The 16,069-nt window shown below is 33.7% G+C and overlaps 1 protein-coding gene across 1 annotated transcript; it reads left to right on the top strand.

Moving 5' to 3' along the window:
- Positions 1-599: 599 nt before the first annotated feature.
- Positions 600-4,410, top strand: K441DRAFT_455024 (uncharacterized protein; the record flags this gene model as incomplete). Its single annotated transcript, XM_067641729.1, has 2 exons — positions 600-711; positions 4,283-4,410. Coding segments are annotated over 2 exons (240 nt in total), but the record flags the coding sequence as incomplete, so codon positions are not given.
- Between the last annotated feature and the right edge of the window lie 11,659 nt (positions 4,411-16,069).

Here is a 16,069-nt window from a genome sequence, read left to right as displayed (position 1 = left end):
TACCACTTACTAACTACCCTATTATCCTTAGAATAAGCTAGCTTAAATAACACAACCTCACTATTAACTAGGAAAAGAGAAAAGCAACCTTTAACTCTAAATACTGTAAAGAGACTTACCTAGGACATAGCCTAGCCGCCTCTATTTGCTCACCAGGATATTAACCTAAGAAACCCTTTATTACCCCACCTATAACTAACTACTACTATATAAGTGCCGCGGCCTTCTACCATATAGTATATAGAAAAGGCTAGACTATTACTATAGCCTCCTAATTATAACTATATAAGCTTAATAAAGAATAACACCACATCCTCTATAGTAATAGGATAGACATAGTTAACCTTTTAGAAGATAACACCCCTGCGGAACTCTACAGACTTTTGCCTTTAGACTTTAAGAAGTTTATAAAGCTTAAAAAAGGACTTACTAATAAGGAACTCTATAAGCTCCTCCCTAAAAGGTACTATAACTTTATTAATATATGCTTATAAAAGAGCGTAGATATACTCCCCCTATATTAACCTAATAACTATACTATTAATATTAAATAAGGAAAAATGCTATCTTATAAGAGACCCTATCTAATATTTAAAGATAAACTTCTAGTTATACAAAAGTATATTAACAAATACCTTAATAAAGGATTTATCCGCCTTAACGTGTCCCTAGCAGCCGCCCCTATTCTTCTTATTAAGAAGCTAAAAGGAGGTATCTAATTCTATGTTAATTATAGAGGACTTAAAGCTATTACAATTAAAAACTAATACCCTATACTACTTATATATAAGACTTTAGAGCAGCTTAGTTAAGCTAAAATCTATACTAAGCTTAATATTATTACTGCCTTTAACTATTTCTAAATACGGGAAGGTAATAAATGGAAAACCGCATTCGCATTACGCTTTAGCCAATTTAAATATACCGTTATGCCCTTTAGCGTATATAACGGCCTAGGCACCTTTTAAAGCTATATTAATAACGCCTTATAAGACTACCTTAATGACTTCTGCTCTACATACCTGGATAATATACTTATCTACAGCAATAACCCTTCTAAGTATACTAAGCACATTTAAAAAGTCCTAAAGCGCCCTAGGGACGTAGGACTTTATATTAATTTAAAGAAGTATAAATTCTTAATTATAGAAGTAAAATACTTTAAACTAATTATTACTATTAAGGGTGTCTATATAGACCCTAAGAAAGTACGTATAATTACTAAATAGTAAGCCCCTAACTGCATTAAGGATATATAAGCCTTCCTTAGTTTCGCTAACTTCTATCGGAAATTTATATATAACTTCTTAGGCGTAGTAGCACTACTTATAGTAATAATACAAACGAAGGGCCTTTCTATAAAAGGAAGAAAAACGCACCTACGTTTTACCTAGACGCCTAAATATAAGAAGGCGTTCTAAGACCTTAAAAACGCTTTCACTAAAGCACCTATCCTAGCTCACTTTATACTAGGATAATAACTCTACCTTAAAACTAACTCCTTAGACCACATTAATGTAGGTATCCTCTCCTAAATAGGTAATAACGGCCTCCTCTACCTAGTCACATTCTACTCGTCTAAGCTTATACTATAAGAGTATAACTGTAAGATCTATAATAAGGAACTTCTCACAATTATATAAGCGTTTAAGGAATTCTAACTAGAACTCTCCTTAGCAGAACTTAATTAGCTAACTAAAGTCCTTATAGACCATCGAAATCTTAAATACTTTATAATTATAAAGCAGCTAAACTAATATTAAGTATACTAGAACGAGTTCCTCTTTAGTTTTAACTTTAAAATTGTATATAGACTAGGAGTATAAGGTACTAAACCTAATAGCCTAATACGCCGCTTATAAGACCTTCCTTAGTCTAAAAATAACCCTTATAATTAGTTCCAATAATAGACGATTCTAAAAGCACGAAATTTAGCCCTAGGCATATTACCTACATTAGAGCTAACTATACCTCAGCTTTATACCACAGAACTAAAGTTACCTCCTAAAATTAACAAGCTTATTACTACGGCATATAACACCTCTATTAACCTATTACTATATTAACTTATTACTATAAAGACCGCTAGCGCCCATATACTGCCTATTAACCTCTAAAGCTTAGGCTAGATTAATATAGCAGCCTTAGAAGTAAAAGAGAACAGGCTCTATTATAGAGGCCGCCTATTTATCCCTAACTTAGAAAATCTATAACGGCAACTAATCTAAATGGCCTATAACCTCTAATTAAGCAGCTACCTAGGTAGAGGAAAAACCTACAAGCTTCTTAGCCGATACTACTTCTAGCTAAAAATAATAGACTTAGTTAAACGCTTTATAGGCGCCTACCACAGTTATAAGCGCGTTATGGCCTTTAATATAAAGTACTAAGGACTACTATATCCTCTACTAGTACCTATACAACGATAGGCAGATATCGCTATAGATTTCATTATTAACCTACCACCCTATAAACGACACGGCCGTACCTATAAGAACATCCTTATAATAATATACTAACTTATAAAAGAGCGCCACTATATCCTAACCAAAGGCGTAGCTGTTAGTGACATTACTAACGCCTTCCTTCGCGAAGTTTACTAACTATATAGGTTACCTAACTTAATTACATCCAACTAAGGCATATAATTTAACTCTAATGTATAGAGATAAATCTACCAACGCCTTAGCATCTCTATTAAGATATCTATATCCTTTTACTATAAAACTGCTAGGCAACCGGAAAACGCTAATGGTAGTATAAAAGCGTACCTACGATAGGTAGTTACCTATAGTCAAAATAACTAGGTAGATTACCTCCTACTAGGTAAATTCGCAGCAAATAACTACACCTTAACCACTATAGGACTTACCCTATTCTTTGCGAATAAGGGTTATTACCCCCAATCTAGTATAGAGCCACTAAAACCTATTAATAAGAACCTACTATATAGAAAACGCCTTAAGATGCTACTTGCCGACTAGCATATAGACTATATAAAAAATCTACTTAACTACTATAAGGGAGAAATAGCCTAGGCTTAAGCAAAGTAGGCCTACTTCGCCGACTATTATAAAACGCCACCACTAGAGATACGTATTAGCGACTAAATATAGCTAGATACACGCAATATCTTTACGTAGAGGCCTATAAAGTCACTCGATTATAAAAACCTCGGCCCCTATTTAATTAAATAAGTTATTAATAAGGGAGCTGTATATAAGCTAGAACTCCTACTTACCTAGCTACCCGCGGGATATAGCCTATATTTTACCTATAGCTACTACACCTCTATTAGCCTAACCCCTTACTAGGGCAGATATAGCCTAAACCCCTACTAGTACTAATCTAAGATAAAAATGAAGACGAGAACCATAAGGAGTGGACCGTTGAACGAATTATTAACTCTAAATACTCTAGTAAAGGTAGAGGACGACAGCTCTATTACAAAGCTATATATATAGAATTTGACATAAATTAGCTAGAATGGCAACTATAGGAAGACTTTAAAAATGCAAGGGATTTAATTAGCAACTTTTACTATACGAACCCACATAAACCGGGCCTAAGTAGAGATTTTATACCTAATCCTCTATGGGAGCCCTTATAGAGTTAAACCGTTATATATTACTATATAAGGGCAAATTGCCGTTAAATTATGGTAAAATGCGATTACGTAACCAGAATATTATTAAGATATCTAGGAACTTTAACTAGCGGTTAAAGTTATCTAATTAGTTGGATTTTTAGATACTAAGCCCTATTATATAACATTGTTTTAAGCCTTTAGCAATACCCCCCCTTCTTCTTTTCTATACCTTAAGTGTCCCTTCTACATATATATAGTAACCACAGCGTCGCCGGAGCTCCGCCTCTATAGGAGGGGGGGTAGTATTACAGAACCCTACCGTAGGGGCCTCTATAGGAGAGCCCCGTGCTCTTGCATACACCTCGCGTATAGCTTATGTCAGCTACGCGTAGGTATATCACCTCCTTACGCCCTCGACCCTTACGATCGATCGCGCAACGTCTTGTAGACTCCTTAAATACATACGCTCTGTAGCCACTACCCTTGTTCCGTGACACCAACTATATAACTATAAGATTAAGGTTAAGTAGGGCAAATAAAACACCCTTAGCTTTAGCCCCCTCTATAAGTAGTTTATTACTAAATTATAGGCTATAAAGTAGTATCTTATTAATAACCTAAATAAGGGCTTTATTAAGCCTAGCTAAGCGCCTTTTACCTTACTTATTCTCTTTATTAAAAAGCTAAATAGAGGACTCCGCTTCTATATTGACTATTATAAGCTAAATAATATAACCTATAAGGACTGCTATTCGCTGCCCCTACTTAATAAGACTCTAGCCCAAATAAGTAGAGCTAAGGTTTTTATAAAGCTTAATATCCGCTAGGCCTTTTACTAAATTAGGATAAACCTTAGGTCTAAAAATCTTATTATATTTTAGACCTATTACGGAACGTATAAATATAAAGTACTTCCTTTTAAACTAACTAATAGACTAGCTACGTACTAGCGGTATATAAATAATATACTCTTTAACTACCTTAACGACTTCTATACGGCCTATTTAGATAATATTATAATCTACTTTAAGAATAAGCTAGAATACAAGAAGTACGTCTATAAAGTCCTATAACGGCTTTATAAGGCCGGTCTCTAGGTTAATATTAAGAAGTTAGAGTTTAGTGTTAAGTATATAAATAATTAAACCTTTTTAATTTTTTATTCTTTTATTACAGAGAATATCCGATTCGAACGGATGTGATTTTTCAAGTACTTAGGTTTTATTATTAGTATAAATAAAATTAAAGCCAACCTAGAGAAAACGGCCGTAATTAACTAGTAAGTACCCCTATGGACCGTAAAGGGGGTATAATTATTTTTAGGTTTTTGTAACTTCCACTAACGCTTTATTAAAAACTATAGTAGGATTGCCTGGCCTCTTAACCGTCTTACTAGAAAAGACTAGCCCTTTTACTTTAACGCTATATATAGGTAGGCCTTTAATAGGCTTAAAAAACGGCTAGTATCGGCTTCCTTACTTACCTATTTTAACCTAAAACGGCCCTTAATACTAGAAACTAATACCTTTAATAGCGCAATAGCTAGTATTTTTTTCTAGAAGTAACTAGACGGAGAATAGCACTCTATTATATACTATTTAAAGACTATAATAGATACTAAGCTAAACTACTATATCCATAATAAAGAAATGCTAGCTATTATCTCTAGCTTTTAGCACTAGCGTATATAGCTAGAGGGGACCCCTAAGCCCATTAAGGTAGTTTTAGATTATAAGGCCTTAGAATACTTTATAATAACTAAGGCCCTTATAGCCCGGCAGGCACGCTAGACGGATATTTTATCTTAGTTTAACTCCTTCATTATATATAGACTAGGCGCTATAAACTATATAAATACTCTTATAAGGCGTAAATAAGACCTAGATAACTAGATAGCTATAAAGATCTTATTACGGACCTAGATGCTACTATAACTAAAATACCTTAACCCTTAAATATGGGCAGAACTAAGTACGGACTCTTTAGGCGCTAAAATATATCTTATTAACTCCTTTAAACTTAACCTTATTAATAAACTACTATAGGCTAACTAAATAACCCCCTCTTTATAGGAGTATCGCAAAAAGGCAAAGAATATTACTAGCCTATAGTCCCTTAAAAACGGACTACTTAAGAACTAGGAATAGCTAGTAGTAGTTAAAGAATAGAACTTATAGACCTGGCTTATTACTAAAGCTTATACCTAGGTCTCTATAGCCTACTTTAGAAAAAATAAGACCTATAAGATTATTAGTAACCACTACTACTAGCCCGGAATAGTTATAAATATTAACCGCTATATACAGAACTACAACAACTGCCGCAGATCTATAATTCCACGAGATAAGACCCTAGGACTATTAAAGCCACTCCTAATACTAGAACGCCCTAGTAGTGTATCTTTATAGACTTTTATAAACTACCTATGGACCATAATAGATACAATATAGTTATAATCCTAGTTAACTACTTTGGCAAGCGCCCGTTCTTAATCCCCTATTATAAGAATATTAATACTAAAGAGGCGGCTTAACTATATATCTACTACGTCTACCAAATTTACGGACTACTAGATACTATTATATCCGATTATAGGCCGTAGTTTATATTAGCTTTCCAGAATAAGTTTACCTAGATCTTAGGCATTAAGCTAAAGCTTTTTATAGTATACTACCTCCAGATAGATAGTTAAACGGAAATTATAAATTAATACTTAGACTAGAGACTTTAGCCCTTCTATAAGAGTATATATATTAGATCCCGCCGCGCTTACGAACAAGTTCGCAAGCACTCTATATCTTTTTAGCCATATAGCGACGTAGAGGTAGGATACGTTATACCTTTATTAACTACTTCTAAGATAACTAGGCTAAACTACTACCTCTAATAGACTACGCCTAAGCGACCCTACCCTATATAAGCTTTAACTGGGAAAGACTAGAACGACCCCAGACTATATACGAAAAACTATCTTATAAGGAAGCCTAGTAGTACGCTAAGCACTTATAAGAAGCCTAAACGGTAGCCTATACAAATCTAAAAAAGGCCTAAAAATTAATATAATAGTAGGCGAATAAATATAGGTAAGAGCCTAACTTTACCGTAGGAGATATAGTCTGGGTTATAATAAAGAACTAGAAGACAGAACAACCTAGCTATAAGCTAGACTATTAGATAGCAGGACTGTATAAGGTCCTTAAAAAGATAGGTAACTTATATAAAGTAAAGCTCCTAGATTTAATTAAAGTTTACTCTATTTTCTCTTCGGATAAGCTACGGAAAGCCGTAAATAACCTATTACCTAGATAAAAGAATAAACCTCCACTGCCAATTTAAGTTAATAGCGACAATAAATGGGAAATTAAAGAAATACTAGCCTATAAGCTTATAAGGGGAACGTTAAAATATTATATTAGTTAGAAAGGATACGACTTAGACCCTACTTAGTACCTTATATAGAACTTTATAGGTAGCCCCTATAAGCTTTAGAAGTTTTATAGCCGTTACCCCAACAAACCTAGACCCCTAAAGTACCTCAATAAGTAGATAAAGTGCTAAAATAATAAAGATAATAAGTTGCCTATTAAGTATAAAGATAAGAATACCCTATGGATATATAAAGCCTAAGGGCAGGCTTTTTTAGAGGGGGGGGTAATGTTACGGCGCTAGTGGAAACTAGTAGATTGTGGCTAGTAGATATCGGTAGATTATAGCGGATAGTCATAGACAGTTTTATATCGTTTTAGACAGTTTTAGAGGATTGTATATAACGTTAAGCGGCGCTACCCTCCGTCTTTCTTTCTTTAGCTTTGGATCCTCGTTTATAGACAATCCAATTATATAGGCTTACGCGACCTATTTGCTGTACTTGTGCCTCGATTGACTGAGTCGCTAATAGCTATTATTGTAATTATATATCTAACGCGTTACTAGAAATACTATTAATAGTACGCTCTTCCTTATTAGCTTAATTCTACTTATTCTATAGATCTAGGCTAACTTTATCTAAGTTTATAAACGTAGTAATTACTACTAAATAAGACTAGGTTATAGGCTATTCTTACAACAGTATATTTTAGTTTTAAATTAATTAGTATATTAAGTGTAATGTGTAGGTAATATATTTAGATAAGCTGTCTAATAGGGCTTTAATAAAGGTTATAGGAAATATAAGCCTAATATTTAACCTATACGCGCTAAAAGGGTTAACTAAAGAGTAGTTATATAATTTTATAAATTACTTAAATATTAAGTTATATTAGCAAAGAGATAATCTAATAAATAAAATAAAATAGATATAAAATAGCTCTTGGTTTTTTACTACTTCTAATAAAGAAAAAAGTAAACGCTACTTTAAATTAAAAGATAAAGCGTCCATAAGATAAGGTAGAACAAATAAATAGAGAAGCGTATTTTATAAATAATAATATAATAGAGCTTAAGGAGGAGTATAAAGGCGTATTACCTAATAATTTAAGCGCTACTAACTAGGCCGCTACTATTACTTACTAGTTAAATAAGCGGCCCTATATTATAAAATTACTTAATAGCCTATATAGAGATCTTGCGGAACTAGTATACCTTAACTAGCGGATTAATCTTATTTTAAAATTTTATAAAATTATACTTATATTAAAAGGCTTAATAATAATATACGCCTTCTAACTTGTTAAAAGAGATAGCTATAAAGTAGGGAGATTTAATAACGCCTTATTTATTCCCTTTAGAATATAACCTATACTAGTATCTATTTTATATAGGTAATAAGCGTTTACCTCACTAATAGAGGATTTTCTATTAGAGTCGGCTAGCTAAGATAATAGATTATATTAAGGATAAATATCTCTATTTATTTATACTAGATATAAAAATCATCTATAGTAATATGGTATATAAGGAAAGCTATATAATATTAAGTAGCGTTCTATACCTTAAAAGCTATACCTAAATAGTTTATAAAATTAAGTATTAGATTTTAAAGACTAAATCTATATAGCCTTCTTATCTTTATTATAAAAGAAGTATACTCTATTTAAAGCGTAAAGCGTCCTACTATTTTATATTCTAGTTCTACTTTATATATTTATAGCAAGGGTAATAGCGTTTTATTATAATAAGAAGGCGAATAAGTTTAGTTCTAGCTATAAAGATATAGAGGTTATAGTAGATTTACTTCGTTCTCTTTTAAAATTTTATAAACGAAGACTAGAGGAAATAATTAGAGGCTAAAGAATCTTAAAAGAAGATATTAGAGACTACTATATAGCCTATAATTATTGTAAATAACTGTATTATTATAGATATAAAAGCCGCCTTCGACGCCGCTATAAATATTACTAGTAATATTAGAAATATCTTTCTAAAATTTATAACAGAGTCCGCCTAAGATACCGCTATAAATACCTTAGATACTATATATAGCACCGTAGCTATAGATACCGCTATAATAAATATACTTTAGAAGATATAATAGTAGAGATATTATATCCCATGTAAGATCGTAGCAACTTATAACATTTTTCAACAATGCGTATATATAGATCGAAGTGAAGATAAATTCATTCATTATACATTTGCGCAACAGCATACTTAGTATATAAATAACGCCAATAACTAAGTAATAGGGGAACTAAAATCTAATTAAGAGTAAACTCTATATAAGTGCACTAAATATTAAAGTTTGGTAAGTTTAAAGCAGTTCCTAAATAAGTAGTATATATATAATATATAGCAACTAGTCGAAGTAGAAGTAGTCGATACACATCCCGTAACAAAGAACTCTAGTGTATATCGCATAGGTGAAACAAACTTCACCAAAGTGAGATGCCGGTCACACCTCCATCAAAGATCCCCAACACTCTCCACTTTGAGAGGAGAAATGAAATAAGACTCAAATTGATGCACTAATTTCATATACGCAAAGTCTAACAATGTTCCTTCCATAATGGATTCACCCATTACTCAACCTATACGCAGAAGATGTCTTTTCAGCGACCAAAACGCAAGTCATTGAATTTTATGTCCCGCTCCGACAAAGCCCATGGGTAATACCGTTGCCCAGGCGGCTGCACAGGGATATTCCTCAGGTATGAATGATGTGGCGCATAGTTTTTCGGCGGCGGACCATGGGAAGCAATCTGTCTCTCACCTTTGTGGTGCGAGGCTTTTCGTGGTGATGTTCGACGGCCAAGACCTCCTAGAGCCCTAGAAGGTTCCATGGCTCTCTCCGCACCTGGAACTCGCGGATAGACTGGCAGTCTCACTAACACCAAACGTTGGCCTTGGTGTTTCACATAACATGTAGGCCGTGGTGGCCGAGTTGTTCGGGGTTGATTCCAACTTGGATATGAGGTAGTTGGCAAGTGGCTTACCGCTATGGTAGTGTCGTCTTTCCTTCTTTGACTGCCTCCTCGAATGGAAACTGGGCTGATGCTCCAGTAATGATCTTTACCTATGGAAGAAAACTTCTGGTCGACTATAGCTCCATCGAAGAGTGATGGAACCATCTCGCGTTGGTCAGCAAGTTGCCCCGAAGGTTTTAAGAGTGAGTGAGTCTGCTCCCGAAGAGGTTTGTATGAGCCGAAGAATGCTTGTAAATTCGCTTCGGGAGTATCTACGATTTCTGGAATTGCGAAAACTGGGATTTAATTGTGTTAGGAGTTGGTGATCGGGATTGTAGTTTCCCGTATTCTGCACACCTAGTAGGTACAACGTTATGTCCGAGGTTTTAATAGTATCTTCATACCATTTCTTCAACAAGTTAGAGTGGTTAGTGTAAAAAGTTGTGGCTAGATCAGTTGAATTCACTGTAATGTTTTGCACTCAAGGGCCAAGGAGAGTTAGAGTGGCGCAGTAGTGTGGGACTTGGAGTCTAGTAAACACGCGGCATCCTAACTTATAAAGGAGACAATTCCCATAACCGAATATGTGAAATATTATATTCTGTGTATATACAACGTAATGCGGACTTCCTGCACAATGTGTTAGAGTAACAATTTGTCGACCTGAATCGAAGTTCCTTACTACCATCGTAATACTGTCTGACGACCTAGATCGTCTATACGAACTATGTCTTAGTTGTCTCGTATCTTGAGCTCGTATGTCTCATCGAACGTCTAATTACCTGTTTCTCTTAACTATGACCTACTACATGACGACGTCGTCGTTATTATATTTGGGACCTACCTAATGTATATAAGAGAGCTTCTAGAGCCCTCTTTAATAAAACAGAGTTCTCATTCCTGATTATCCGTTTAACAGTTATAAGCCCAGGCCGTCTACTGCATTATCTTTAATTCCAAAGCCTTTATTCCTATTAATTTTAATTATTATCTTAATTATAGACAACTACCCACAATAACTTCTTAATAAGAAACCTCTCCTGTTATTATATCATCCGTTATCCTTATAAGCCCAAACAATTAGGACGAATAAATTAAGGTTATTAAGTTAAAAGCAAATAATAATTATCTCTAGAAGTATATTAACCCATTAACACCTAAGACCGATCTACTATAGCTTAAAGAACCTATTCGTGCCTTACCCAAGGATGCCAATAGCTAGGGGAAGATAAAGCTCGCGGACCTAGATAAGGAGGAGAAGGAGGAGCTCTGTATGCTTAAAGCCGACCATAGGGACAATATAAAGCTATACAGAAAACAGTTATCAGCTCTTAATACGTTGCGTAGCTATATCCTAAGCTCCATCTCACGTACCTACCTTATCTATATATTTAAATGCACTACCACCTATAACATCTTAGTATCTCTTAAGAAGAGAATTGCTCCGACTAACTATGCCTAAAAGCTTTAAATAGCCACTTAATATGCAAGGCTTAAGAAGGCGCCTTAGAACTAGAACTTTAAGATCTAGTTATAAGAGTAGGAGAAGGTATACACTAAGTGCAAGGAGCAAGCTCTACCTAAGGTAGATGGTAATTGTTTAGTAAAAGACTTCGCGTATATAGTCGAATTAATTATACTAAGCTGGTTAGAATATTGGAAGAACGAGCTTAATAAGCGTAAGTGGGAGAAGAAGACGCTTTTTATCTTCTTCGAACTGGTTAAAATATACTAAAACCACTGTTGTACGGACCTCGCCTAGAAGGGCAAAACCCCATAAGGAGGATTATTTGGAGTTACCTTTAAAGACGACTTACTGAATTTAAAGCCTAAATTAAAGCCTTAATCGTTAGCAGATAAGTAGAAGAAGGAGAGGTAACTGCTGCTAGAGTGCCTATGCGGAAAACGTTACTACTTTAATAAGTGCTGGTATATTATAGAGTTAATTCCTCGCCTATTATGGTTTAAACCAAGTAATAAAATTTAGAAGAAGGTGGATAAGAAGATTACTAATATAACGCCTAAAATTAAGGCTTATATTAAGCAAATTAAAAAGGATAATTAAGCTAATAAGGACGATTAAGCTAATAAAAAGCTAAAGGAAGGCAGTAATTAGAGCTTATAAGGGCCTACTAGAAACTTTATAGTTTATTATATAGGATTTAATAACATGACTTCTAATTACGAGCTTTGCAATAGTATAATTCTTAACTTAGAAACTAGCCTATACGTCTTTAACAATAGAGCTAGGTTTATTAGCGATATTAAGCCTATATTAGAACGCGTCTATATAGGCTTATATATAGAAGAAATCGTAGGCTATAGTACAGCTATAGTTACAATTAATAACCTAAAAGGGAAGAGACAGATACAGCTTTTAGGAGCAGCCTTTATACTAGGCTTTTATACTAACTTAGTATATCTTAATAAGCTTAATAATAAGGGAGTTTACTAGAATAATAAAGAGAACACTTTTTTCTATAGCGACGACGAGACGTACGCCTACTATGGCCGCCACTATGGTTAAAATACCATTAAATATAATAAGCTAAAAAGTAACTTACCTAAGGCTTTATTTATGACTTAATTAAAGCCAATAAAGCATTTATTAAAGCCTCTACTAAATTAGGTAGAAGGCTATATATAGCACTAGCAAATAGGCCATGTAGGAAAAGACGCAATTAAGCAACTACCTTAATTAGTAACGGGCGCGATTATAAAAGGCCTAATAACGGTAGAATGTAAATCGTATGGAGTAAGTAAAGCTTATAAGGTGGTATCTAAAAGACCTTTAACTCGGTCACTGGTTCCTTTTTATAAAATCCACCTTAATTTAATACCCGGAATAGTCATATTTAATAGCGATAAGTACGCGGTATACTTCCTTAATAACGCAACGTGAATGAATAAGGTAGAGATAATAGCTAAGAAGTCGTCCCTTACCTAAATTATTATCAAATATTACAATATTATCAAACAACGATATAGCTTTAAGGTAGCCATTATCCATATAAATAAAAAGACATCTCTTATAGGCGAATTTAAGGAATAAGTAGCTAAATAAGGAATTAGTATTAAAAGATTAGCACCTAATACTTAATCACAAAACGGTCCAGCGGAATAATCTAGGGGGGTAATTATATAGAAGGCTCGGTGTATAAGAATTAAGGCTTATTTACTAGAGGAGCTATATTCTAAAGTCTATAAAGCAGCTACTTATCTACTTAATCGAACGCCTAGTAGAAGACTTAGGTAGAAAACACTATTTAAAAGAATCTAGTTAGCTATAGGTATATTACTACTAAAACTAAATATAGGCCACCTACGAGTCTACGGCTGTAGGGCCTACCCTCTTAAATATAATATTCCACGCCTAAATAAGCTCGCGCTAAGGGCCTATATAGGATATCTGGTAGGATATAATTTAATAAATATATTCCGAATCTATATTCCTAGTTAAAAGAAGGTTATAAGAACTAGAGATATAAAGTTTAATAAGTGGTTACTTTATAATAACTTATAGCTAGATCTAGCGAATATACTCTAAGTTAGAACTAACCAAATATTAAAAGTTATTAATATTTATTAAATATAGGATCTCTAAGACAAATTGGAATTATTATTTAATAAAAGTAATAAGACTTAAGACGAGATTTAAGTTAATACTAAAGGGAGATAATAGGTGGAATCTGGTGGAAATAAGGAAGAGCCTAATATTAAGAGTAGTAAGTAATAAGATTTAAGCTCTAAAGACAACTTAGCTTTAGGGCTTTTTACTTTAGATAAGATACTAAAACCTAACTTACCGGAGCCTCTACTACCGTCCTTAAATACCTTAGTAAAGAAGCCGCACTATATCCTAGTTCTAACCAATAAAGCTAAGCTAAAGAAGAAGATTAATGGTGATATAGGAGAGCAAAACGTGGTTAAAGGAAAGAGACTTAAAAGACAATTAAAGATCTACGTAGGCTTTCTTACTAACGTCACCAACTAGAGCCTTTTAGCTTAAAGATTAGCCTTTAATATAGGGCTTACATTTTATAAAAAGCTGCACTGCAATTAGCTTCTACCGCTACTTAGAAATTAGAAGGAGCTTTAAAGACATTAATATAAGAAAGAGTTCGCGGCTACTACCCAAAAGGAATACACGGACCTTTAAAATTAAGGAACGTTTTAAGTCATTAATAAGACAATCTATACCAAAACAGTGCCTATTATCTAGGTATTTATATATAAAACTAATATTAACGGATATCTAATAAGGTTTAAAGCTTGTCTTTACGCACGAGGTAATTTATAAAAGTTAATTTATAAGGATACCTATACCACAACTTTAGCAGCAAGATCGTTTAAAGCCTTAATAGCTATTATTGTAATATTTAACCTAAACTACTAGTAAGGCAACACTATTAATGCATTTATAAATAGTGTAATTAATAAGGTTATGTATATTAAGTATCCAGATAGATTTCTAATTAAGGGTAAGTGCCTACTTCTCCGAAGAGCCCTTTATGAATTAAGGCAATTACCTCTGCTATAGCACGGTAACTTAACAATAACGCTAAAAAAGGAAGGCTTAAAGCTAGTAGCGGAGGAGCCTTACCTATATTACAACGATTAGCTAATAGTCTTCTTCTATATTAACAATATTATAGCTATATTTAGAAAAAAAGACCTATTTAAGCTTTAAACCTTTAAGGAGCACCTTATAAGAAAGTATAAGATAAAGGACCTAGGTAACCTTACCTAGTTCTTAGGAATTTAAATTATCCGTAATAAAAAGAATAGAAAGCTCTGGCTTAGCTAGAATTCCTATATTAATAAAATTACGATAAGCTTTAAAGTTAAAGATTATTATAAGATATATACACTAATAGGTATTAAGGAACTTAAGCCTAATCTAAAGTAAGCCTCTAAGTAGGATACCTACGCCTATTAGAGGAAAGTCGGATCTATACTCTATATAGCTAATATCACTTATCTAGATATAGTGAGAATAGTAAGTAAGCTATTAGAATTCTCACAAAATCCGTCACCAATTCACGATGTAGCTGCTATAAGGGTAATTACCTACCTTAATTAAACTAAGACTCTTATAATTAAGTACTTAAAGGAGAATATAATGAACCAGATCTTCGCAAGGGCCAGCAACACATTATTTAGCAACAACCCAGTGAGTAGAAAGAGCATAGAAGGTTATCTATTCACCTTATTTAGAGGGCTAATTAACTGGCGATCTATAAAGCAGAAGTTAGTAATAAAATTAAGTATGAAAGTAGAGCTTCTAGCCCTGTCGCATGCAGCTACCGAGTCAATTTAGTGGTAGCAATTCTTTAAAGAAATTGGATTTAACCCTAATAAGAAGTAAACGATATATTGCGATAACCTATAAATAATTTAACTACTCACTAAAAGCAACGCGGAGCTTAATACTAAGCTTCAACACGTCAATATTTATTACTACTAGCTCCGCCAGGAAGTTCGTAAAGGAAGCATTAATATTAAATAGGTGCCTACTGCGGATATAACAGCAGACGGCCTAATGAAGGCTCTACCTCGTTAAAAGCACGAGATATTTGTTTAGTAATTAAACCTCATTAATATTAAGGATCTAATTTAATTTAATTTAAATAATATTTAGGCAAGGTAAATATATAGAGGATTTCCTTTAACTTAACACCAAATTGCTATCGTAACTTTTTAGTATTTTCTATAGCAGCCCAGAAGGCTCTATGCAGCTAGGGGGGTATATCAACCTAAATCAAAGTTCCTTACTACCATCGTAATACTATCTAACGACCTAGATCGTCTATACGAACTATGTCTCAGTTGTCTCATATCTTAAGCTCGTATATCTTATCGAACGTCTAATTACCTATTTCTCTTAACTATGACCTACTACATAACGACGTCGTCGTCATTATATTTGGGACCTACCTAATGTATATAAGAGAGCTTCTAGAGCCCTCTTTAATAAAACAGAGTTCTCATTCCTGATCGTCTGTTCAACACAATTAGTTGTATAAGACGCAGAAGCTGCTAAGCAAAGAATTGACAGTCAGCAAAATCACAGTAGCGTTGACTAAGTGGTTGTGAATTTGAATTATGTCCTTACTTCGAATTAATCACGAACAAATTT

The sequence above is a fragment of the Cenococcum geophilum genome (genome assembly GCF_001692895.1).
Source record: "Cenococcum geophilum 1.58 unplaced genomic scaffold K441scaffold_62, whole genome shotgun sequence".
NCBI lineage: Eukaryota > Fungi > Ascomycota > Dothideomycetes > Gloniales > Gloniaceae > Cenococcum > Cenococcum geophilum.
Note: the sequence above shows the minus strand (reverse complement) of the source record. Positions and strands in the feature narration are given on the sequence as shown.